At 46.1% G+C, this 26,697-nt stretch overlaps 1 protein-coding gene across 2 annotated transcripts; it reads right to left on the bottom strand.

Moving 5' to 3' along the window:
• Positions 1-146: 146 nt before the first annotated feature.
• Positions 147-24,043, bottom strand: epha2b (eph receptor A2 b). 2 transcript variants are annotated; one of them, XM_041946805.1, is made up of 17 exons: positions 23,891-24,043; positions 23,132-23,211; positions 20,934-21,582; positions 9,302-9,457; positions 8,695-9,045; positions 8,338-8,468; positions 7,941-8,112; positions 7,742-7,841; positions 6,991-7,046; positions 6,784-6,909; positions 5,904-6,101; positions 5,729-5,790; positions 5,363-5,572; positions 5,066-5,215; positions 4,746-4,939; positions 3,491-3,646; positions 147-2,005 (listed from the first exon to the last, which is right to left on the bottom strand). In XM_041946805.1, exons 1-17 carry the CDS (start codon positions 23,973-23,975, stop codon positions 1,897-1,899), a joined length of 2,985 nt encoding a protein of 994 aa, XP_041802739.1. In that variant the 5' UTR covers positions 23,976-24,043; the 3' UTR covers positions 147-1,896. The 2 variants fall into 2 exon arrangements, with proteins under 2 accessions (XP_041802739.1, XP_041802741.1); XM_041946807.1 differs by having other exon boundaries at positions 5,916-6,101.
• Positions 24,044-26,697: the final 2,654 nt, after the last annotated feature.

The raw sequence follows: 26,697 nt of genomic DNA, 5'->3' as shown, positions 1-26,697 counted from the left end.
ACTGTTTAAAACAAATAAAGCATTCCTCTGCTCTGTTTTGTGTCAATCATCCAGCGGGCGCTGCCAAATTCAGTTTAGGGTTACTTTATGATCCACAGAAGCAAGGAAGGCAATCTCAGGTCTGAATAATTCAGGAGTACAAGAGGGACATTAGAGCTTTTCTTTATTGTTGAGAATGAGAGAACAACCTTCAATTATAATCCCAGCTCAGTGTTCATCAGTATAAATAAATAAAAGTAAAAAATAAATAGGCTATTAAATACAGTATAAAACAACAGGCAAAAAGGAAGGAGTTTGCTCTTTGATGAAGGAAGTCTCTAAAAGTTTGGAAAGGCAGCAGAAGTAGGAGACATTGCTTTGTATGTGAAAAAGATGGGAATTTAGAAAAATAATCAGTTTGGTAAAATGGTGAATAGTGAAATCATACAAAGTGTGTTTAAATGTAATTGCAGCCAGTAAACCAGAGTAAAAACAATAAAAAAAAATCCCTTTTCCAAAGATGGAGCTATCAGCTACAATAGAATCATAGATACATTTGAAAATACAGTAAAAATTCAAGTAAAGGAAGGTGTACATCAGTAACACAATGATTTGCAGTCATCAATTAAGAGCACTGGGAAAACTGTCCACTATATACTTCTCACTACACCGGAGAGCTGCTTCTTTACAAGCGACCTCCCGCTAATGTTCCACAGACAGGCACTTTAATATGTCTTTGAATGTCTGGGACAAGTCAGGCACTAAATTGTCAAAGCATATAGTTTCATCCCGTCAACATGTTACTCCAACCAACGGATATATGCAGGAATATTTGTCTAGCTTCTACAAAACTAAATGAGACACTGAAATTGCAAACCAAACTATTATTAAGTATGAAATCATCTCAACCACAACAAGACTCATCATCATTAAAACTTTTTTTTTTCAGGGCATTTGCATTTTGGCAAACGTCACCCTCCCCCCTCTTCATTACTGACATGCTACAAACAGATGAATTGCATTCTAGTTTCATTCACGCAGTTTCTCACTCTGATAGCATTTCATCTTGTTCAGGATTTTGAGTATAACAGCCGTTTTCTTGCAATTCTGAGACAAACCAAGATGATGAGTTTCTCTGATCCAAGTGCTACATTATAGGTTTTAATCCCAATGTTTTTGGTAATTGCCCAAACATGAGGAAACAAAAAAGTATACACAGAGTACCTCATATACAGTATATCCTCTCTTTTTTCATATAACATCACTTATATGATTATAGCTTAATTTCTGCATAGAGCCAGCAGAAGGCCAGAAACAACACCAAGTCCATCCGTGTTTATGCACTCAAGCAACACCATCTCTTCAACTTTTGGCCAGCTCAAGCTCATTTCAGCCCTCTCGACTCTCCGTCCTAATTGGCCTAACAGGAAACGGACCAAAGTGCCAATTAAAGACGGACGCTGTGACATCAGCACCAACAGAACGCTGAGCCAGGGCTGGACTCCACTGCCCCCATACTATCACACTTACTGTGCATCCCTTGTTTGTTTGATAAAGGACTGGCTTGTTTGCTGATTTTTATGAAGCAGGAATGCGAAATGAAGAAAACAAATGATAAATGCACATGAGCAATGAGCAATGAGTTGAATCTGAAGACATAGATAATAAAAATAGATATCTAAATATACAGAGTCTACTTGATACATCTATTGTATATTTGTTCAATTCCCGTGTGGATAAGATGAAGAAATGAAAAATGTACAGTAAGTCAGTCTCATTCAGTCGGCCTCGAAGGATGGCACAGTTCTCTTGGTCCTGCCGATCCAAAGCCGTCCCTGCAGTTTCGCTCCAGCTCAGCTTAGAGTTCAAAGGGCTGCCTGCTTCAGTGCCCGAATTTAATTCCCTTCGTTGTCACGATCACACTGCAAACACACTCAGGGTGCTGGTCTGGTCCTTTAAACCCAAGATGCTGTAGGCAATTCTTTTCAAATGGCCAGGCAGCCTCACCCCGATGTTCTTAATATCCCTGGAAAAGAAACACATGACAGGATATAAGAGGAGCTACACGTGGGTTTACACTTTGGCCTCATTCCAACACTTCACATTCGCACATCCTTCCTGCCTCCCAAGCCTTGTAGTACTCATCACTCACTCATCAAACGCGACAAAACGCCAGCTGACTCCATTCATGCTTAGTGTCACTGCTAAACCAATGCAGCAAGGTGGGGTGTGTTCCAAGTCAGCAATGTGCTGAGGTTTCAATTTATCTTTGACATTAAAGGAAAACACTGGGGGTTTCGCTCTTCATGAGCACATGATGCAAACCTGCAAAAGCCCTGCAACACAGCAGTCTCAAGTCAAAGCCTTAATTACAGCCTTAATTACTTAACGAGGATTCTCCCTGTTGACCATGAATCACTTGTCTGGCAAGCAGAGGGTGGGTTGTAAATAACTGCTGGTTTTGCAAGAGTGCTACCAGATGCCCTGAGATGGAAACGTGGGGCCATGAAATCACACCATTCTGTATGACAAATACTTCAAAAGGGTTTGTCGTCTGCTTTACAGTCTGCCCATCTTCCCAAATCACAAGCTGAGACCAAACGAGATACGTGTATTATGGCAGAGGAGGGGAGGGGGTTCCTTTTGGCTGGTCGTGCGGTTAGGAAAATCTCTGGCCCTCGTTATTGCCCCAAAACAACCTTATATAATGTGCTTCACTAAGTCTTTTTTTGTCCAAAGGTTGAGTCGATTTCATTAAATTGCCCCCTTAGCACTCGTACACACTGAGAAGATCCAATTGCCTTAAACTACCCTGTGATAGGTTCAGGGGGTACATTCTGAGCGCACCTCTTCAATCTTTCTAGAAGTACAAATGTGCCGAGTATGGGGCTTCAGCTCTCATCCATCTAGTTCAGTTCCTTAATCTCCTCTAGTTTCTCCTGCTCCACACACTATTCTCTCCTCTTCCTTCCCTCCTTTAATGTTGAAGAAGCCACAGAAGGCCTTTGCCCTTACCAGGCAAAACTGGTGGTTTTCGGGGGCTCTAGCAAAAGTGCTGCCCGGGGCGGCTAGTGTGTGTGGGTGAAGGGAGGGATGAGAGAAAAGAACGAAGGGAGGAAAGAAGAATAAGGACTGCAGCGACCACAAGCCACCACCGCCAGCCTACCACAAATGAGCCCACTCCTTCTCCTTCCCTTCATTACTTTTTCCATCTCAAACATTTCTCAAGTTGTAACTGAGGTTGGAGATTATATTGTGCGCAAACTATTCAGATGGCTGTTAAAAAGCAACATTTTTAGGAAAACAAATGCATAAACTGCTAGAGGGAAGTTCATAACAGACCTCGCATTGGGAGGAAAAACATCCTTGTGCAACATGTTGGTTTAATTCACGGCCTAATTTGACAACATGTTTTTCTTCTTTGCCAAAAACATACTTCACAAGTCAATAAAATAAATAAATCTAAACTTATTATGTGGTGTAACCAAATGTGAAATCACATCCCACTTACTCATTCTTCATCTGCAGGACCTGGTCCATGGTGACGACCCCAGCGCAGGTGAAGTTCTCACTGTACTGACTCATCTTGATGGACTCCAGCCACTCAGACACCGACCTGAAGGGGGAACCGTCTGAGCCGCTGGTGCTGGGCAGGCGGATGGATACGCTGCAAGCAAAGAAAAGTAGATCCAAATGATAATAATCAACAGGCTTTCCCACAACAAAGGCAGATGATTGAGGACTGTAATTACTGTGCAGGAAACCAGTTAGTGACAAAAACCAGTTGGATCAGTCAGGGCGAGAGCCGATTAAGATACAAGCACCGCAGCCTTTTGTCCTTTCTCACCCTTTCTGGCTTTAATGCTCCCTCACAAAAGGGAAAATATTCATTCATGCACATGATCACGAACAACAGAGCTCTAGTAATCCCCTGCCAAGATTGCACACACATTAACCTGGCAGGCAAGGTGTCAGTATGTCAGTTTAATGGTTTAAGTAGAACATCTTAAAGCCATTCGCCTTTCTTCCCCAAACAACCCCAAAACACACAGCCCCTTTATAACTCAGAGTAAACGCAGAGCTGCTGCCAGAGCTGTGTTTAAGTGTTTTGAAGCAGGTCCAGGTCAAGTCTCCAGAGAGTTGAAACAAGTCCAATTCAGGCCGTAGGCCAACCAGGAGTCCAAGTGAAGTTTCAAGTTGATCAAGAAATGTCCAAGTCACGTCCCAAGTCAGACAAATTCAAGTTTCAAGTCAAATGAGACAAGTCTGAGGTGTGAAATATTAATACAATGCTCCTGGTTTGATTGCTGCCTGCATGCCATACCCCTTTCTCTGTCTCTTTGATTGTTGTCTGTCTCAAGTCTTTAGATCGTCAAAGTCAGGTCTTACTGCAGTCCAGTCTTCAGTCTTTCTTTTAGTGACCTAAGTAAGAATGTGGTCACTCTTCAAAATGCTGCTGTTTTTTTCTTTAGGCTAACAGAGCTCTTTCTAAAATTGAGAAAAGTTCCACGTCTTAAAGGAGACCACAGGACTTTGGGTGCATACTATCAGGGTTTGGTGCTGCATAAGCAGATAACGTCAACCAGAGGGGGAACTGAGAGAGAAGCTACAAGAAGTGACACCGAAAATAGAGTTTATATTGGAAAAAAAAGAGTCTGCAAGAAGTCTGATTACAGGGTTGTTCCCAAGAATGTCCAAGAACTTGCTGATAGTGGCAGCTACTGAATTATCAGTTCTGGAGAAAGAGGCGTGTACATGAATCTTACCGTGGGTCAAAGTCTGCGATGGTCTTCAGGGAGTCGGGGCTCCGCAGCAGCTTGTCCAGCAGGTTGACAATGTCTCCAAAGCGGGGTCTCTTGGAGCGATCCTGGAGCCAGCACTGCAACATCAGCTGGTAAACGGCTGAGGGACAGTCCATCGGCGCCGGTAGTCTAAAAGCCTCATTGATAGCCTTCATCACCTGCAAAGTTTTCAGGTGAGTAATTAGACTTTCTGTCGCTGGTACGTTTACCATAAGAATTTACAGTTAGGCTGGCTCTAACGACAAAGTGCAATCTGTAAACTTTGTGTAATCACTGAAACTTACCTCATGGTTGCTCATGTCCCAGTAAGGCCTTTCACCAAAGGCCATGACCTCCCACATGACGATGCCAAAACTCCACACATCACTAGCTGAAGTGAACTTCCTGTATGCTATTGCCTCTGGAGCTGTCCAACGGATGGGGATCTTACCTCCCTGTTCAGGCAAAAAAAATTCAAGTTAGAGACAGAGGAACAAAAAAAGGACTCAAGAATCTTAAAACTGACATTGCTGCCCCTAGATATCAGCTGCACCTCAAGCGAATCTTTTTTGCTCAAGCTAACAGGTCCCATATTTACTTACGCTTGTGGTGTACGTCCCCTCGGGATCATCCTCCAGCACCCGTGACAGGCCAAAGTCTGACACTTTACACTCCAGGGTGTTGTTGACGAGGATGTTGCGGGCAGCTAGGTCACGGTGGACGTAGCTCATGTCAGAGAGGTACTTCATGCCTGCAGCGATGCCACGCAGCATGCCTACCAGCTGGAAGGCGGCGAACTCGCCATCGTGGTCCTGATGGGTGAAAACGGAACACAAGACAAAAAGAAACAGACATGAGAGTACAGAACAAAATCATAAGATAGAGACCATGGCCCTGAAGAAGTTCTAGATCATGGAAGTTAGACCAGAGACATTTACATCTGAAAAAATGGTGTGTGGTGAACTTACCCTAAGGTACCTGTCCAGTGCTCCATTCTCCATGTATTCAGTCACAATCATGGCATGTTGGACTGCACACACACACACAAAAAAGAACAAATTATGTGCCTGACCTGGTCCAAAACATGAAAGAAAATAGTGAAAAAAGTTTTTTTTTAAAAAAAGAATCCCAAACAAAACTCACAGAAGTCCTTACATTTGGTGACCACCCCCTCCAGACGAATGATGTTCTGGTGGGAGAACTGGCCCATGATGGAGGCCTCGCTTAGGAAGTCCTGCCTCTGTTTCTCTGTGTAGCCTGGCTTCAGCGTCTTGATAGCCACTGCCACCTCCTTCCTCCCCGGCGCCTTCAGAATACCACGGTACACCTCACCAAACTCCCCTGCAGAAAAGCAACATCAATGGGAGTATGAAATTAGAAAAGGGATATCAGACGTGTGAGCGTTTGGTACGTGTTCTCAGGTTTCTAGCTGCAGGGGGTTTGCAACAGAGGGAAAATAAGGAAGTGTCTGTGGCTGTTTTGCCTGAGGCTCTCTCACAGAGGTGTGTCTTGGCTGGGTGTTGAGACAGAGCCTATGTTGTATAACTGGTGGATGGCCTGTGGTGTAGAAGCATGAGAATCAGCTGTCACATTAGGAGACGGGGGTGGGGGGCACAATCGTGGGAACTAGGGAAGGGGGGTGGATGTCGGTTCAAAGGGTAAAGGTGGAGGTGCTTGAAAAAACGTATCATGTATGAAAGATCTGGGCAGGGCCGCGAAGGTGCTCTGATATCCTTCCAAAGCGCTGTTTCTGCAACACTTGCTTTGTGTAATTGTTCGTGTCAGCTTGAGCCAAAACACATAGATCCCACAGCCAAGAGTTGCCACACAAAAAAATGTCTCAACTTGTTGTGTGAGAACTCAGCCAGATAGATGCTAATCTCACTAAAGTAACCACTGTCAGTCAGCCCGTTAAGCTGTGGAAAAGGCACAATATAAACAGCGAATTTGGGGATTGGAAAAATCTTTCAACATCTCGGCGTTAAGCCCCACAGCAGATTGTCTCAGCAGAGCTGTCACTCACCAGCTCCAATGACTTTCTGTTTGGTTATGTGGCTGGGGTGGATTTCAGTGGCAAACTTCAGGACGGCTGTGTTGGGGTCCTCGTATGTATGTGGATCCACGTAGGTCTTCAGAGGCTTCAGTTGCTCTGTGAGAAAAAGGAAGAAAACTGTTAAGAATTGAATAAACTAAAGTGAAATAAAGAGATGAGAGTTTTTTTTTTGTCTACCTGAGCTGGAGAAGTAAGTGTCCTCTGGTCCTTGGCGGGTGTGAGAGTTTCTTTTCCTAAATATAAAGATAAAACCCATCCACAAATTAATATCCCACTTTCAAAGAGCAAATGAACTTTTGTCTTTATATCATTTGCCTGCTTTAATATCAATAGCACATAGCAACCTTTGTAGCCATTTTTCAAGATGTCCTAAAGCTTTCAAAAGGATACCGACACTGGTGCAATGTGTCCATTCATACGAAGCGGCCTTTTGATAAAAGCTGACGATAGACTGTGTTTGCCAAGCCGATTTAAAGACTGAAAGACAGACAAGCAGGCGGGAGGGAGGTGGACAGACGGGCTACAGTCTGCCACAGCACAGGCCGAGGTCACCTTTACAAAGTGCCTGTGGTCTGGTACAGAGGGAACTAAGCGCCTCTTATCACCAACAATGTAACACCCTGGACCAATTTCCTTTCAAAGGCCCCAACACTCACTAGAATATAACCACTGAGCAATGACAAGGCGCATTCAACACAAATTCCTCCCTAGCGAGTGCTGGGACACAGATCCAGATAAAGAGAAAGAGAAAGTTGGCTAAAGGAAGAAAGAAAGAGAGAGGTGAGGACAGAGTGAATGCAAAGGCCATGTGGAGGCCCCACAAAGGAAAGGCAAAAGAATGAGAGAGGAAGCTGGTGAAGGAGGGTGTATTCTGACTGATTAACAGGACAGACAGGCAGGGAGAGCAGCAGAGGGGGCGGCTACTGACCGTCTGCGTAGGAACAGGACCACGATCACTATGAACAACATGGCCGCTCCTCCAACTGCTGCGCCGAAGATGACTGCTGTGTTGTTCTGAGTAAGGCGCTCTTGAAAAGGCAAGTAAAGAAAACATAGGCACACATCAGAGAAATCCCACTCTCGAACAAAGGATGTGAAACTTTTTCCGTGGTGATTCGGCTCTGTACCTTCCAGCAAGGTCTCAAACTGCTCCTCCATGCTGGAGCCTCCGGGGCTGCCATCGCTGCTCAGGGCCTGCACTCTGAACAGGTAGGCTGTGCCCGGGGCCAGGTCGCTGATCTGCGCAGAATTCTTCTCCTGTATGAGCACGATGTAGGTAGTCACATCCAGGTTATCATCCTGGAAGAGTCAATAAAAAGAAGCAATGTTACTGTTAAAGATGGAAGCCACAGATTCAGTTTTAGCATTTATGTTGAAGTTTGACGTCTTTGCTGATGAAATATATGTTTAACTCAAGATGATGATCAGATCAGGAGCTGTGAGCTTATTTATCTTAAATATCTTTAAACTCGTGCTGTAGTAAATGCAGAATAAGACATGACAGAAAAAACTAGAATGACGCACCTTCTTGCGGTAGGTGAGTTCATAGCGGATGGGCCGGGGTTGGGCCCGTGGTCGGGGCGACACATCCCAGGAAAGGGACAAGCTTGTGGAGGTCCTCTCAACCAGTCGCATTGTGGTAATCTTCGGGGGATCTGAGGACAGAGGGTACAGAATACTTCAGTATCTTTGGCATGTGAAAATCTCCAAACATACAAAAAATGTGGCTGCACTCTCTATTATTAATCTGAGAGTTCATTTCATTTGTGCAGGGGTGCCACTGCACTCACCTTGCAGGGCTGTCATTGCCTGACAGATAGGATCTGTCATTACTGCAGCACAGATAACATCCCTCCACTGCCTCATATCAGCAGCACTCACCTGTGTAGAGCAGAGATGTCGTCAGAGCGCTGGTGGATGGTGGTCTACTAGCCCGTGCCACTGCCTGATCGGTGAACACCGACACGCCGCTGTGTGCCTCCACGGTGAAGGTGTAGTTTAGGTGAGCATCCAACTCGCTCACCAAAACCTTGGTGTCGATAAGGCCCGCGCTGGCTGGCTCGTAGCGTATTTTCTCTCCACAGGACTGGCACACAAGTCCCTCGCAGCGCTGGCATTCAACACTGTACGTGATGTCTGTCCGACCTCCGGTGTCTTCAGGCGGGCTCCACGAGAGGAGGAGCTTTCCTGCATTGGTGGTGGCCACCAGGTCTCGTGGGGCAGAGGGGAGGCCTGATGAACACAGGTTGAGAAAGGATATGAGATGTTAGACAGAAAGAAGACCACAGGATGCAAAATGTAGAGGAGCAGAACAATAGTTCATCCCTGAAAACCCAGTAAGGTTCAAACAAAAGTCACTTTCTGAGGTCACACTACAAAAGTCACACATGGAAATGATGTTACATGGCAGGGTTAAGGTCACTAACAGCTAATATTTCCAAATTTTCTTATTGCAAGGTTCAAGGTAGACATCAAGGGGACTTGTTACCTGAGCAGGGTCCAGTAGGGGGGTCGGTTGGGGCCCGGTAGAAGCCGTTCATGCAGGGACAAAACAAAGCTCCAGAGTCCAGCCTCTGGGTGTTTGCAGGACACGGTTCACACTTGTCACCGGATGCTGCTGCTTTGAAGAAGCCAGCCTGACATTCTGCAAACACAAAAAGACATTTGCATGAGCAGGTGAGCGAGGACGGTAGTGACTTCAGGCAATATCCCGTATGACACAGTGCACAGCCAGTTCCTCTGGCTCATTCAAGCCTCTGCCAAAGATCCGTAATGCTGTGAACTTTTCACCTTGCACGCAACACAGAAAGGTTGAGTGGACACGTTATTATGTCAAGGCTGAAGGTCAGATTTGGACAAGTGACAGAGATATGGGAGGGAAAACAGAGCCACGGCTCTGCACAGTGTTGACTCTGCTCATTGCAACACTGTCCATTCCAGCAGAGTCGCTGCTCACATGGGCCCAACCCTGCAACAGGAACGTAGACTCCCTGCCTGAGCGGCACTCCTACTCCTTGCTGTTTCAACCACCAACCCCCCTCCCTGTTGCTGCTTTCTTACTGTCTCTTTCCCAACAAACACAACCAGTCCGGCCACATTCCAAAACAGCCAGAAAAACAGGCAACAAAAATCAAGAAAAGCACTAAGAAATAGAAGCGAAGCAGCCCAAAGAAGAGCATCCATTCACACTCAACAATCATGTGTATTTTTTCTATCAGACACCCACAGGAGACTTCTGAAACAGTATCGCCGAGATAAGATGACACCTAATTTCACACGTCCAGCTTGGGATAAAGAAATACAGGTAGAGGATCCAGCTGTGCATAGCAGTGGTGAAACATGAACTTAATATGGTGTGAAATTTTGGAGAGAGCGCGCCATGAAGGAGCGTGAAAATGAGACACCCCCCCTTTAACTCTGCAGGAGCATTCCAACGGCTGCTGCTCATGTCCTCACACCATCACACTTTCATCTGCACACACACACACACACATGCACACACACACACACACACACACACACGTTCATGTATGCACTGTACACATTTACCCACACCCATATGTATGCACAAAATACACGTACATGTATGCGAAGCACACCCGTGGACACATGGGTAAATCTGACATCAGAAGAGGGATTATGTCTGCTGCCTGTCACCTGTTCATGTCCTTCTGCCAAGTCAATTCAGCAACACGCATACACACACACACACACACACACACAGACACACGTATATAAACATACACATACACCTCCTTCCTTCCTCCAAGTCATTTGCCTGGAGCGTTTAAATAGCTCATGACAGATGTCATGAGATGTTGACAATGTAAATGAGAGCCGACTTGTGGGCCAAAGGACAGCAGAAGAGAAAGACGCAAGAGAGAAAAGAAGGAATGGAAATGAAGACGAGTATGGCAAGAGTACAATCAGACAAGGTAGAAAGAGGACACGATGGCCAACTGAAATAAAGCATGTGCGAGAGATTGAAGTTCATGCCAGTGACCGTGGCGAAGCAACGAAACAGTCAGTCAAAGGCAAACACGCAGTTTTGATGTCAGGTTCCAGCGGGGGCGAGTTGAAAAGCAGAGCCAAGGACAAAGACAATATCAGATTCACTCAGAGATACTGTCTGGCTCTATGGCTGCCCCTCACTGCGGTTCACTTGAATGAAACTCATTTGGAAGCCACAAGTGACCACACACAGGACGGAAAGCACACATCTCCGGCTCCATTTCAGTCAAATCAAGGGGATTTACGTACTCGACTGGCCGTGAGTTTCTCTTAGACTCCATTCAGCTTTTTTCTGCCGCGGCTCACCAAGATGCGGCGGAGCTGCAGCGGAGAGGTGTGCATTAACTGAAAAGAATGACAACAATGGTGGACAGAAACGTACTCGCCACCAGAAGAATTTGCATGTTTGTCCAATAGGCTTGCATGCTGCTCAATCCTCCCCTCAAGACAGCATCTCCCCTCCGCCTCGTCCAGCTGTTTCACTGCTACTCATTAACGCAGATGAGGCAGAGGTTGGGCGAGGCAGAAGAGAGGTGCTATGGCGGAACAGAAGGTTCAAGAAAGAAAGAGAGGAATACTGTATCCTGCTGAGGACTGAAGAAAAGAGAGGAGAAAGAAAAGAGACAGGCCAGGGCGAACTCTTCCATTGAGAAGGGGGAACAGCTGCTGCCCCAAACCCCAATTCATACCCCTACCTCTCCTCCTCGTAATCCTCAAATTCCTTCCTCCCCTCCTTCCTCTCCTCCCAGACCTCACTAAAAAGGCTCCCAGCTAACCCATTAACATTGCTATTCACCACTGACCAGCAGGCAAGGAGAATGCCATGCCATTCAAGTGCTGAAAGAAAAAACATACACACACACAGGCACTGCAGATGGGAATAGCCGAAATGCCACATGGCAACTGAATAGAGGAGGACTAGCCTCTTTTTGGCGCAACAGCTCAGGCTGCAATGCATCGTGGTCAGGTCTGCGGAGATGATGGCCTTACACTGTGAGCCGCCTCTATAATCAAGAAGCATTCCAGTGCACACCACCCAACAGGAGGCCTGTTGCTGCTTCATTTTCAGCCTCAGCTCTCTGTTACAAAGGTGAAGGAGTTTGTGTCTCTCCAACTTATGAGTCACAGTGACAGTAAAGGAACCTAGATGACTCTCTGCTGAGGTATTTAATAAGAGGATTCCTCGACAAAAGAGCAAGTCCGGTGAAAGGAAACCTCTTGGTTTCATGGAGAAGGTGGAGGGGGACTTTGGATTGTTGCTGGACACAACAGGAAGCAGGAAGTGTGAGGCTGATGCAGCCTTCCTTCCTAAAGCAGCCAATCAAAGCATGGAAACACACTGGGGGAGCGTGACCAAATGAAGAACCAGTGCTGCGACTACCACAGTCCAGAGGCAGAATAACTGTAAAGGAAGCCGCAATGTGTTAACCCGACACGTACGTGGGCACTAAAACCAAAGGGGGGGCTTGCTTTCCCTCTCATAAACAAAAGTCTCTCAGGCTCTTCTGAGTTGAAACATCTGACAAACTTAGAAAAGCCATTTTCTCCCTCCCTATTGCTACAGAGCACAGAGCTGTTTGTCATTTGAGAGGCCCTGTGTGCCTTGAGTGGCTCTGTGTTTGTTTATTGAGAGTGAGTGCAGGGGCCTGTTACATTCTGGGAGCCCGAGTGGCTCTGGAGTGGGAGCCCCCCAAGGCACCCCCCCTCCGGTCTGTCGGCAGAAGTTAAGATGGATGAGATAGCCGAGTGATGAATGCATGATCGGATAGATGGATGAATGGGGTAACATGGTGGCTCGACAGCAGAAATCGGCCTCAGGACCGGAGGAGTAAGTGGAGGGGGGGGGGCCCACAGTCCAATTCGGCGCTGGGCTTTAAAAAGGCAGAAAGGTCATGTCTGCCTCAGGGTAGTTGTGAGTTAAACTGTGTATAGCTTACAGGGAGTCAGTGGCCAAGTAAAACAAACACATGCTCACAGTGAGGAGGAGGAGGAGGAGGAGGAGGAGGAGGAGGGTGAAGGAGTTGCAGCAGAAGACGGTGGTTCGTCTCATGAGCAGGGAGGTTAAATTCAGAAGTATGGCCAGTGAATGAAAAACATCTTGGAAAAATAAATCTGTAAGAAATAAGTACAATGTCTAGATCCTTATCGGGGCAGCTCCCCAAATGTATCTGGAGCCAAGTGAGTCCTCACTTTGTCCGTGCCCTCATCTACTTCACTTCTCCTCCCAACCCCCCCATTTTCATTCCAGAGCTGGTCAGACCCGTAATTGCAATATGTCATGTCATTTTGTTTGTATGCAGAGTGACAACATGTCATTAGCATTTTGGGGGAGTCGGGTTGTGGTGGAACAATGGAGGTCTCTGATGGGGGAGGTGAGCCGGTAACATGAGTCAGGGGTCACTGAGGTAGAGGAGGGGAGGTGGGGTGCAGGGGGCAGTAAAGGTGTAGGGGCTGATGGAAGTGTGTGCGTGTGGGAGGGGGGTAGCCATTAGTCAAAAGGATTAGCTGACCAATGGAGCAGCTGTAAGGGCATTACATCTGTTTTACAATTGCACTCAGGCTTTCATCTGGGGTCGTTAACCAACACAATAAATACCCTGATCCCCTTTCTCCTCTCACTCCCTCTGTCCACTCACACTCACCGACAGCAGGACAGATGCAGCGAGTGCAAAGTGGAGTCAAGGAGGCTCAAAGGTTTCTGGTCTAAAGCAAAGCCGATACTTTGAGGAAACCAATCCTGGCTGACATGAAAGTCGCAGCTTTCTGAGGCCTCCGCCGGACCACAGTCATGATCATTTGGCCGCATTTCTCCATGTTGCTGGTCAAATCCAGCCTGCCAGGTGGCAAACACAACACCGTTTTACTACGCTACGGCGAGCCAACATGTCACACGCTGGATGCCGGCAGCCGTCTGCTTCCTGGTTAGGGGAAGGGGCCAAAATGGGACCAAATGCACCAATAAACAAAATGACTTATCAGGCAGGACTACAAAATAGAAAGTGGCTGAGCGCGGCCGCTCAGCGTGGAGTGACAATAGAAAGCCCTGAGCCAACGGGTCGGGGAGTCACCGAGGGATTAGGTGACCTCCGGTTTCCGCTGCGGGCTCGTCCTGTTAGCAGTGAAGGGTGGGTGGGTGGCGTTGTGCTGCGGTGCTGGGGGGGTGACTGACATGGGGGAAGGAAAGTGCTGACCTCACACACCAGCAGTACAATACAATGTGCTTCACATTGCTCCGGACTCCCCCAACACAACACAACACACACACACACACACACACACACACACACACACACAGACTCCAGGCTCAGGAATGTCACCAAGAGGAAATATGTCCCAACTTCCCCACCACAACCAACACACAGTTATTTGACTAATGGCAGACATTTAGAAACTAAATTAGGAGACTGCATTTAAGCACAATTCAATTTGAAGAAACCAACACCAGGTTAAAGCTGCACTAACCAGTACTTTTTATGATTTCAATACATGAAATTATGTGTAATGGGAAACGTGTCACTAGCAGCTTTTCCACAACGTCCCCTCAGCTTTTGGACTCTTTTCACACTCTGTTTCAGCTTTCCGGAAAAAAAAAACAGTGCTCTCATTAGCAGCTCGCAAATTCGTTAGCAGCTAGCTGAAGACATTTAACATCTTGGAAGTTCATTTTTGGTGGAGGCCAAACAAGAGCTGAAAGAAGAGTGAATGCTGGAAGTTCACCACGTGACCCTTAACAAATCTCAGACTAAACACATACGTTGCTTTGTGTCTCCTGGACGAGTGACCTTATCTGAATGTTCTGTTGTCAACTCGCCAAAAATAGATGAATAAATATACTAGTTACTGCAGCTTTAAATCAATTTTGTGCTAAAGCTGAAAATGTTTGGCTGCCATCACATTATTTTATTTGTCACTCTTGCTACCGTATATGCTAACAAGAAAACCACCTGTGGGTTTATGTTAACATGTCGCTCAACAATCGCCCAAAAATCATTATTGTCAGTGCGTAATGCATCCACAAGGTAGTCGATATTAAGTGTGTCCTACGCAGTCTGACACCTCGAAGGCTCGCCCATCACACCGATCGCACTTTTTTAACCACGACGGTGCGATTTGCTCTGATCCACATTAAAGAGCCACAGGAGCCGCCCGATCTCGACATTTCCTGTCATCTTGTTCACAGTAATTGCGAGTGCTCTGTGCACTCCGAACGTGGCCCAACAAGACGGTGCATGACACCACTTGAAAGTGCCTTCAGAGTCCCCCCATTATCTAACCAACTCCCTCAAGTTCAGCCCGCTAGGCAGACGTTACCTTGGCACGAGATCTGAGGAATCCGCAAATTCAAAGTAATCACGATGGCTTTTGAGAGCCGAGGAAGAAAAAGAGAGGTTAAAGCCAGACCGTGCATCTAAATGAGCAGCGCTGTCCGAGTAAGTCGGCGACTTACAACTTTTTTTTTTCATTTCCCAGACTGGCTCCAGGGATCAAGAGCCGAGGATATTCGGCAGAGCATAAAATTTCAGTGTGGGGATTATCCTGCAGGATTGAGATGATTTCATTATGTGAAATCCACCGTAAGCCAACTAAATCAAAACCTTGAGATCCTGATGTGCGGTGCTGTGTTCCTGTCTCTTTGTATACTCCCCATCAGATAAGCTGAAATTGCACAAGACTGTGCTCTTAAAAGGTACGGACGGGGTGATTATGAGGAACCAGTTGGCTCCAGGTACAAGCTGATTTAAAGGCGACTGACCAGGAACCACTTGATCTCAATCTGCCTGTCGGATGTATTTCCAAGTGAACAATCATCATTCCAAATCCCAGCTTCCATTATAAGGTTCACAGACAAAAACAAACTGACAGCTGAAGTTTACGTTTCACCTTCACCAGATGTTTATGCCCTAATCACTATGTGAACAGGACCAGTTGTTTTTCTCTCCCTCTCCACTAAAAACTCTCTGATTGGCGGCATTGTTCAAATTGAGTCTCTATTTATCTTTACGAGTCAGTCGTGGACAAATGTATTTACCAGTGAGAAAGAGGAGAACTGTACACAGTCTAAATAGTCCCATCAGGGCCGTGTGAAACGGGATGTTTAAACTCTATTGGTGTCGTATTCATGACCTCCACACCAGCCAAAAATAACAGTCGCTCTGTGATTCCACGCACAACAAGAACACAACAAAAACTTTTTGTTTGTCGGTTTGTTATACTTGGGACAGCTTGCGCAACAGTGTACGACTCTTCAGTAAACGGCATGAAAAATGGTAGAACGGCGATGGGAATCATGTGCTGAGATAAGAAACTATCAAATAAATCCAAGAGGACATGCGGAAAGTTGAGGCTAAAATAGAAGGCCTCTTCAGGGACAGGCAGGATGTGGGGAGAGAGGTAGAGGATGGCAAAAGAGACTGCACAAAGGCAAAAAAGCATGCAGAACCAGTAGTTACTTCACTTAAAAAGCACAAACACACCCAAGTCAATTACTACCCATACAAATCACTCACCACAGCGCTCAGTCACACAACTACAACTTAGTCACCAACTGTTTGTTACATCAGCTGAGGATGAGTTTAGAGACACGTATGAGAGGGAGGGAGGGGGAGAAAGAAAATAGTTTACTGGAACCTCTTTGGCGAGAGGAATAATAACTTTACTGGAACTCAGTGGACAGTTGTTCCACCAGGATGCCATTTTTGCCAAGACACCAAAACGGCCCTCAGCAGTCCACATATTCCACACAGCGTCTCCCTTTTTATATACGACCCTGTGGAAAAACCATGATGCGGGATTAAGCCATATTTGTTGAGGCTTTAGAGCCGCTGCTGAGGTGCGGACCTGGACGGTTGAGCACAATCCCGAGGACCAGCCGGGGCAGCCTGTGGTCCTTTGTGGGGTGACACGCGGTATGCTGTTCTATTGTGCCAGGGAGGATTATGGGTAAGGAAGGGCGTGATAGGGAATGGAGGAAAACTCTGTCAGTGTCAACAGTGAGTCACAAGTGGAAACCCACAGCGCTGCTGTTGATTTAACAGCCAATTGCTTAATTGCAAAAAAGTTACGATTTTTTTCCAGAATGTAAAATAAGGATGTTTATTTTGTCACTGAGTAGACCAAAAGCACGGCGTCCTGATGGAAAGCAGGTGCATGCTTTTTTTATTATTCTCAATTACTGAGTATACTTCTTTGTTATCAAATGTCAGTCATGGAAAGTGGCTAATTATATGAACGCAATCACTGTGCTGAAGCAAAGGTCTGGGTTACTTGTACTTTCCACTTCATGCTGCTGTGTGCTCCTGCTGCACGACTTTCCAGTAAGCACTGAACTAATACAGTTAGCATTACGGTTTTTCACACAAAATATATACATTTATAAATATGACGCATTGTATAGATTTAATTACTTATATATGAAATCATGTCCACCTCAACCAACATTTAAATGCTGCTCATACTGTATGTTAATAATGATAACATAATGTATGTAATTTTATAACACTGATAGGAGCCATTAAATTTGAGTATAATTTAATGGTAATACTCCTGTGATTTCACTGAGGTAGCATTTTGAACTTTTACTAATAATGAGCATTGAGTGCTGCACAATGCCTGGTGAACACTAGGTGACTTTCAAATCTTGACTGATTTCAAAAAACATGGGAGGCCCCAGACTTAACGGGAGATTTAGCTGATTTTTAATATTTTAATCGTAAGAACGCACACGGCAGATGATTCAGTGAAGACGCAGGACCACACACTCGGTGTTTACTCAGTGATTTCAGAGTGTCGATTCCGGGAACTTCACAGAAACCCGTGAGATCAAACACGACTTAAGGAAAAAAACAAACATGGAGGCAGACTGTCGTCGTCAGCTCGTTGCACTTGTGTGCGCTGCGTTTTCCGACGGAAAACAAGAGGTTAAAAAGGATGGAGTCGCGGCCGAGAAGGCGGAATCAGCACGGCTTACACATTTTGCAGTGCGAGCCGGAGGTGAGCTGGGAGTAAAGTTTTAGTGTTAACATTCAGGTTGGTGATGCTTCCCGGTTAGCGCTCTCACTGGCTACCATCGCTTGTAGTTCAAGTCGCACATATCAAACGCATTCGATTTGGAACCAGGGAGACTCTGATCCAGTTGGTATCATTAAGACTACGTCTGAAAACGCCTCACGCTACAGAATCGTTTGGCCAGATAATCTGTTCAGACCAGCCTCGAGTCAGCAACACCCTCATGATTGTCGGGAGGGGCGGCTCAGCCCCAAAATCTGCCCAATTATCCTCTAGTGTGGGGCCGGCACACTAAGAGAGGGTAGGGGAGGAACAGACAGCAAAAAGAGTATAAACAAGAAAGTCATTAAATTGACAAAAAACACAGAGACAGTCTTCACCGGGCCCTCATCAGTCTTGTCAGGAATGTGGTGATGAACGTAACTCCTGAGAGCAGCTTCCACTGTGCTTACTCTGTTTCCGATGCACTTTATGACTGATGCTCATTTATTTTGAGAGCCAAAATTATTTCCTTTTATAGCGGCCTGTGATGCTTTCATAAAAAACCAAAACCCGTTTTGTAACTCACTACTGCCGACTGATATGATTTACAACCAGTCAATAAAAGCTTTTACATTTGCTCCTCTAAACACTGTGGTAGGTTCTTCTGCGGCACGGGAAGTGATGCATTTTATCTTTAGAGTTTGTTTGTCCAAAAGACGGACTCTGTAGTTAAAATGAGCAATGACGGCCTCCGAGAGAAGAGCGCCACACGCCACCTACAGAAACCTCAACGGGGAGTTTAAAGAAAAAAAAAAAAAAGATCCTAGAAACCCAGTTTGACGGACGAGTGATCTCTAAGCCAAAAACACCACGGCGGCGAGCTCTGATGAGGAGACGCAGACAGAAACCAGATAAAGTCAGAGATCTCTACTTTAACAGGTCCCACCGGGCCGAGGAGCCATAAAACTGAGTGAACACATCACTGAACATGGAAACTCTCAACCTAAGTAAGAAAAAACACCACAATTGAAGTTTTGTGGCTTGTCCCCGAACGGCACACAGAGCAGGAAAGAAGTGGGGAGAATGATTAACTGTGTGTCTGGATGAGATTCCGCTTTAAGCCCTTCGAACCATTCATCTTGGCCCCGCGCTGCTACCCTGTGATTCATTTCCACCTTCATCTACAACTGCCCTCGTGCGTCTTCCGACCTCTCATTTGACTTCATCTCGTGGTTTTTGGGGGGTTTTTCTTTGTTTGGTCATTTTTATGTGAGGGCCTGACCTGGAGCTGCTCTTCCCCCCCTTGGGAATTCCACAGGTCTGGAGTAATGTTGGGAGAGGCTCCTCCTCGGCAAACTGATCAGGAATGTACCAACCAAAGGGGAAGAGGAGGTGGAGGTGGAGGTGGGCTCCTCCGGACTCACGGGGAAACACAGCGCTTCATTGTTCTCCTACCTTTACATTCCATTCCTCACCTCTCTCTGTTTTAAAATCACACCCCTCTACTAAACACAGCCTCTCCGAGGCTTTTGTATGACTTTTCTTTCATTCCTTCCTGCCTCTCCTCCTCCGCCTGCTCCCTAATCATCTCACCTGGCACTTTCCCGCAGCTAAAAATGATGTACTGACAGAAAACTTCATCGCTTTTATCGGTTTGTTGCCAATGGGAGGGAAACTAAGTGGGAAAGCGAATCCATTATAGGCAGGCTGCATGTGGATTTACAACTGCGGTCCAAGGTGTGTGTTCCATAGTGGGATCAAGGGCATTCATACCTGTGTGTGTGTGTTTCAGGTCATGCATGTGTGCGTGCGTGTGCGCAAACAAGAGTTGCAGAAGAAGCAGGAGGAGGAGGAAGAGTGCTCCGGGCAGATGGGAGCCTTTAGGAGTTCTGTCATGGAACAGATCTCAACAGGCCCTCGCATGCCAGCCTGTGTTGTATATTCACATACACTTCTGGAGACAGACAATGCAGCCCAAAGCTGAGGCTCAGCAAATTCGCGAAAGTGGAGGGGGGAAGACGGAGAGATGGACGCAGAAGCAGACGGGGAAACATGTCGTCGGCATGCCCGCTCACAAGAGGAGGGCCTCTGTTTTCTGTGATGCTTGAGATGAACAAAGTCAGTGAGGCTCAGAAGCTTCCTCCTGCCTCCTCCCTTTGCCCCCCCACCGGCCTTGAAGATGCTAATCCATCACAGTACAGTAGCCCCCCTGGCTGCTTTGATCACTTTTAGTCCCTGTGACAGCCCTTCCCACAACAATAAAAGCCTTCTTTGCAGGTCTTAAAAACACAACTACACCACAGCTACAAAGTCAAAGTACTGAGTTATGGTTGGACAACGCAGCACACCCATATCAAGATAAGAGAGCAGATGATAATGAGAGAGAAGGAAATCACCTGATGCAACAGGCTGCAAGTTATAAACTGAGTGTTGTGAAAGGCGAAGTGTTTGAGCGTGACATGACATGATATTCATTAACAGCTTCTTAAATATGTGGTTACAAAGTTAGTCATGACTGCGGCAAAAAAGAAAACACCATAAAGATGATTTGTAGGCATCGTTTTGTGCTACAAAGGGCGTTTGGAAGACGTGTACGGTAAATTTAGCTTTTGAGACACGTGAATGTGAGCTCCTCCGCACTGAAAACTGTCCTCGCTGCCCAGCTTCAGCCTTGATGACATAAGGGGTGTCTCATTTTATGACACAAGCGAATGATCGTGGCTTGTGCAAACTGCAAACAGAGCTGTACATCTCGAAATCATAGCTGAAACTCAGAAGCATGTTTCCTAATTTTACAGGTATCGGTTCAAGGTCAGGGATGATGCCAGGACATGTACAAGTAGGCCTGAGCATTCCTTCCATTGCAGAAGAGCCATGTTAGCCAAGGGGAGAATTCCACTAAGCAATGATAATAACACCTATGATAAATATCCGCAGTCTGTCATATCGACCTGTTTTACAACCCATGGCAAGTCAGATGAAGGTAAATGGTGACTCACGTCAAATGGTCGTTTTAATCACACTCATGGGAACTGCATCCTGGGTTTACACCAAGACAGGTCGAGGTGCCTGGAGGCAGAAAGACCTTTACAAATACCACAGATTCAGGAGCACGCCCTTACCTTGACACGCGTCTTCCACTTCTTCATAGCCTGGCTTGCACTGGCACTGTCCAACTGGTACCACCCACTCCCCATCCACAGTGCAGTAGATGCGAGGCAACTCCTCGCTGACAGCGTTATCCACGCACACCCCGCTCACTTCCCTCAGCGCCTGGTTCTCGCCTCCGGCCACGGTCTCAGGAAACGACGCAAGGCTCTTCACCGTGGCTGGGCAAGTTTTGTAGTAGACCCTGACAGAGAGGAGAGCGATGCAGGCCCCGATGTCTTGAAAAGCCAAGTAGAAGCCTTTGCGGGACAGGTTCTCCACCACTCTTGTCTCCGTGTTGATGCGTAGTTCATTTTTGCTGGTGATCTCGTCAGGCGCTATGGTGGCCACTTTCTTAAACTGGCCCTTGCGGAAGGTCGTGCCCACGTCCGCGTCCGACTCAGACGTGAAGAGGTTGAAGGTTTCCTTGCAGGTCAGCGAGGCGCCGTCAAAGGAGTTGCAGTCGCGCACGATAAACTGGAGTTCAACGAAAACCCGCGAAGCTGATGGACGCCGCTGGATAAAGGTGGTGCGCAGCCAGTTGTCCTGCTCACGTTCTCCAACGTTGCAGACAGAGTAGGTATAGAGCTGAGAGCCGTTCAGGGTCCTCTGGACGACCTCCCACTGAAACGGAACCACACAAACCAGCAAGGTTAGAGGTACAAACACTGACCCCTGGACAGTCCCAGCGCACACTGAGCTGAGCCAAGACTATAACGCAGGCAAAAATAAAAGGGCACCATAGAACTTCACATGAAGGTCCAACCACTGTAATCTGAACCTCGAAACAAAAACAGTCTGTGTGCAGGGGAACCCACGGTTCCTCATGTCGCTAATTACTCCCCGTGAATGTTTTAACTATCATTCACAGAAATAACACATTTCTGCAACATGGAGGACTCCACTTTATGAGCCTTTACAGCATGAAACGCTGCAAACCTCACATACTTTATGTGAGAAAGCATTTCTGACATTTCAAAGATACCAAACGATTTCCAGTTCGGTCTTTCACATGCCGATGCTGCTGTTGGCATCTTCCCCAAACAGTGTTGAAGCTTGCATACTAAATGTTGCCGCAAATATTTCTAAAAAAATTGACAGCGTGTTTTAACATAACTTTGCCTCTTGAGGAACAACTGGCCCCACAGGGGGCAGATCCTGTGGTTTGCTCTCTGCAAGTAGCCGCTGTGCTATTAATTAAAGGAATGTGCTTTGTTGGCTGACTGTGCCTCCGCGCATAAGCTTGACGTATAACAGCAGAACCGACACCTCTATTAAACAGCTGGTGGACATTTTTTATAAGGGGCCTTTAAAACTTCTAATAATACTTATCAGAAGGGTGGGAGAAAGTGTGCACCATAAAAATGTTTCCAACAACCCTCAATACATGTATATATTTATATTTAACGCCTGATTCTTCTTAGTGAAACTTAAGTGTCAAAGTGATTATTTAAGCAGTGAAACCTCTCTTAGAGGAAGTTGGGTGAGCCACTGTGAGCAGCACGCCTGCACATGCCTTTGAGTCATCAGCACATGAAATGAGGCTATTTACTGTGAATTTGCATGAGCCTGACTGGTCAACTACTTTGAAACCACGATATGAGAGACGGCACACATACCTCCTGTGTACTGGGACAGAGACAACCGCAGCACTTAGGTGCAATATTCTCTTGACGCATCTCTAAATGTAGAAATGGTTTAAGGAAAAGGTAGCTCTGACTGGCTGGCTCCATCTAAAACCCCTCCCCCTCTAAAAAGAGGTACCACATGCTGCAAACTTTAAAAGTTAATTGCTCTGTAACATACAATTCTGGAGCTGAAGCCTTGAAACCGCAAGAGGCCACAAGTATTCCCAGTTCAGAGCTAGCAGCTATTCTGTCTGCCTAAGCTTTGGTGTAGCCCAGACATGCTCTGCAGGCAACTGCTGCTATCCTACAACTCCTTCTCACTTCCATACTCAAGCAACCATTAGGCTCTAACTGCCTGATTGTGCAGAAACCTGACTTGTACGCACACCAGGCCCACTTAACAGCCAACCACACAAGTCAAATGGTCAAATATTCCTGCACGCGGCTCAGCTCCCTGCCTGTACTTTTTCTCCGTGCACATTTATCCTGCGGCGGATTCCAAGTTGAAACGTGGGAGCTGGAGGAGAAGCTGGAGCGATACTCACCCCGGGCTTGTCCCCCTGATCTAAAGGCCATGTCAGCCAGCCCAGTTCACCTCCTGTGGCCCTCATGTCCAAAAGCACCTCTGTGGAGACATGAGAACACCATCAGTACATGAGACCAAACCATTAAACTCATCAGAGGAGACTCACTTTGACTGGGAATTAATGGACGTCATCTAAAAAACACAAATATTTATAAATGGCTGATTTTAAATTAGCTGAAGAATAACCCAAAAGCTGACAGGGTTACAGTGAATATCTAATCTAACAAAACTAACAACTTCTTAAAAAAAAAAAAAAAAGTTGTTCAAAACTCTTTAAAAAGTCTTTAGAGTTAGTTTTATTGGCCACTTTGAGTATGGGAATGTCAAACTGATTTCTATTAAATAAAAACACTATGCACAGTTGAAAAGGCATTTAAAAAATCCACAGTGATCCACGCTTTGCAGACAGCATAGCACTGACAAACTATCTGCAGAATTCACCTGCTGGCGTTAGAAAGTTTAGAGCCGCGCACCCGCAGGGGTCACTCTCAAAACGGATGATTGCTTATTAAATATGCAAATTCAACCAGAAACTCTATCTTACAATTAACGCGTTTTCATTAAATACGATTTAAGACTCTCATGAGAGTGAGACAGTGTGTTTCCAGGGGTTAACATTTCTTAAAGTTGGTGCCCGCATGGCACGCGTGCTTCTCCCCAATAAACTTACACAGGACAGATAAACAGCTTATGGGAATCATTTCAAAAACACACTCACCTTCTTTAGTCTGCAATGTAATTAGTATGCCATTAATAAGTACATATGAAAATAACAGAGGTCTGACTCCAGCAAAGAAATCCATTTGGCGAACTTTTCCTTCCTCTCTCTCCCTCTCTGGCTCTCTCTCCGCTCCTGGGCTTGGCTGGGACTCCGCTCTGAGAGGTGAGCGCTCTACTCTCTGCAGCTCATTCACAAACGGGCCAGCGCGTCACGGACTCCGCCTACTGGAATCTATGTGTGTGTGTGTGTGTGTGTGTGTGCGTGTGCGTGTGCGTGTATGTGCGTGTATGTGCGTGCGTGCGTGTGTGTGTGTGTGTGTGTGTGTGTGTTCAGGGGCGGGGGTGGAGGGGGGATGGTGGCGCATGAGAAACCTTTGCAGCTTTCACGGACCGTCGGAAATATTCTCGCACATTGAGAACGGGCATGACTCAGATGTACAAGTTTAAATTCCAGGTCGCTGATGCGCATCTATTGAGCATAAAGCTAAAAGTTATACTAATATACTAAAAGTACTCATTCTGCAGATAAATGGCTCCTGTGAGTGTTTTTTCATTATTATAATTAGATTAAATCAAGTTATCAATACAGTTGCAGCTTTGTAAGAGTAGTATGAAGCGGACAATGAAGGGCAAGTTGATTTGAACTGCTTTATATATTGTTGGGTGGTTTGATTTGCATCATATTTTATACCCCAATCAGATATCTTTGTGTAAAATCAGGAAAATAACTTGTAACTTAAGTCATCAGATATAGGCCTATGTAGCAGAGCAAAAGTACAATATTTCCCTCTTAAACGCAAAGTAGTAGAAGTAGCCTAAAGTGGCACAAAATGGAAATCAAGTAGTAGAACCTAAAACTGTACTGAAGTACAGTACTTGTGTTACAAAGTTACTATTCACCACTGATAAGAAGGCCAGTACTTTGTCATTGCTTAACCCAGATTAAATTAGCAATTTTCGTAATTTGTTAATTTTTAAAACCAAAAATATCAAACCCTTGCTGGTCCTAGTTCCTGAAACGTGAGAATTTGCTGTTTTTCCCTCATTTTGCATCACAGTAAATGAAGAACAGCATTTACAAGACATCTTTTTTGGGAATTTTGAAACTGTGATGGATATTTTTCATCATCTTTTCTAAAATATTCATCGTTCACTCCAATAATAATAATAATGTTAATAACTATATTTCTTCCTATGTAACTTTTAAGTGCAAACTGAAAAGTTACAGGTCCCCTCCTTAAATCTGAAAGAGTTGGAGTTTACAGAGGGCGCATGAAGGCACCGTAACGCTGGTTACAGTTTTGCCTACCTGGCTATCAACCAGCATGTAGGGCAGCGGTATCATTTGCATGGAGATATTGATTTGGAATTGTTTGCCACGTTGAATGGGCCTGAGGAGGGAAAAGCAGTGGGAGCTGCTTTACTTGACATCGCTTTGTTCTGAGCATCCCCACGTACAGAGGCAGAATCACTGTGACAGGCGGAGAGAGATGTATTCATATAAGCATAATAGCAACTCTGAATACCAGAATTCAAGAGTACAGCTGGCCTACTGATAACCCGTCATAATTTATGGGAAGCATCCCAGAAATGTTGCACCCTGCCAGTCCTGTAGATAGACAGTGGTCAAGTTATGAACAAAAAAAAGTTTAATCTGGTTTTTCAGCCTCGGGAGGTATGTGGGAGCAGGAGCGGGGGAGTCCAGTATGAATATGGGGAATTAAGAAAAGTCCTTTACCTAGCAACTGGTGCAGAGTGGAATTCACTGTCAGGCTTTATCTGACTTACTTTCACTCTTTGTTGCTCAGTGTTACTATGGCAAATGTTGAGCAACAGCTATGGAAACGATAAGTGCTGTGCAGCCCTTTACATCTTGCTTTCCAATACCCCACCCCCCCATGCTGCAGATAACTGAATGCATCGCTCCAGCAAGAGGGTTGTACCTGGTTCCTAAGAGTTTATTCCCAGTGGTGTTTACCTTTGAGCACCAGCCTTGTCCCCACAATAGATGATTACAATACAGTGTGTCATTGATTGGACATGGGTCTCTCTCCCAAACACACACATGCATTGTCGTTCACACACCTGTGACGCTGACACTGCGGGAAAAGAGGTGGGCTTCTGCCGGCAGGGGCTGTATCCCCCCACACCCTGCACCCTCCCTTCCTCCCCCCACGCCTTCAGGGGGCTCCAGTTTCACAAAGGCCCCCTCAAACCACAGAAGAACGCCACAGCTCTCTGGGAGCTTTTGAACCCCCTAAAATCTAACCACGCACCCGCCCACTCTCGCCTCCACAGCCGTCCTCACATTCCCTTCACTGTCTCACACCTCGTCCTCAGTTAGGGAGGGTCTGCTCGGTTATGGGTTCGGGTGATGATGGTACAAGTGGGGTGGAGCGTGGTCGAGCAGGGGAAAGAAGAAACCTTTCATATCGTCCCTTTCCCATTTTGATATGAAGCGATAAGACGCGCCCGAGGGGCCACATGTGCACTATCCGACCTCGTAAGCCTCTTGAATATGCATTGTTCTTTGTAGTGTGGCACTAAAAGCTAATGCAGGATGTAAACTGAGAACTAAAGTGGACTGGGGTGTGTGGTTGAGGACTAGGAGGTGCTGGTGTATGGGGGGTAGATTGGGGTTATGTATGTGTGTGTTGGAGGGGTTGGGTAATGGGAGGGCTGCCAAGCACAGGTGTAAGGCAACTACAGCAGCAGTGGCTGATGGGCAAACAGCAGGGCCATTGTTCACGCACGCACACACACACACACACACACACACTCAGTGCAGCAAGTGTGGCCCAGGCC

The sequence above is a fragment of the Chelmon rostratus genome, chromosome 10, assembly GCF_017976325.1.
Source record: "Chelmon rostratus isolate fCheRos1 chromosome 10, fCheRos1.pri, whole genome shotgun sequence".
Lineage (NCBI taxonomy): Eukaryota > Metazoa > Chordata > Actinopteri > Chaetodontiformes > Chaetodontidae > Chelmon > Chelmon rostratus.
Note: the sequence above shows the minus strand (reverse complement) of the source record. Positions and strands in the feature narration are given on the sequence as shown.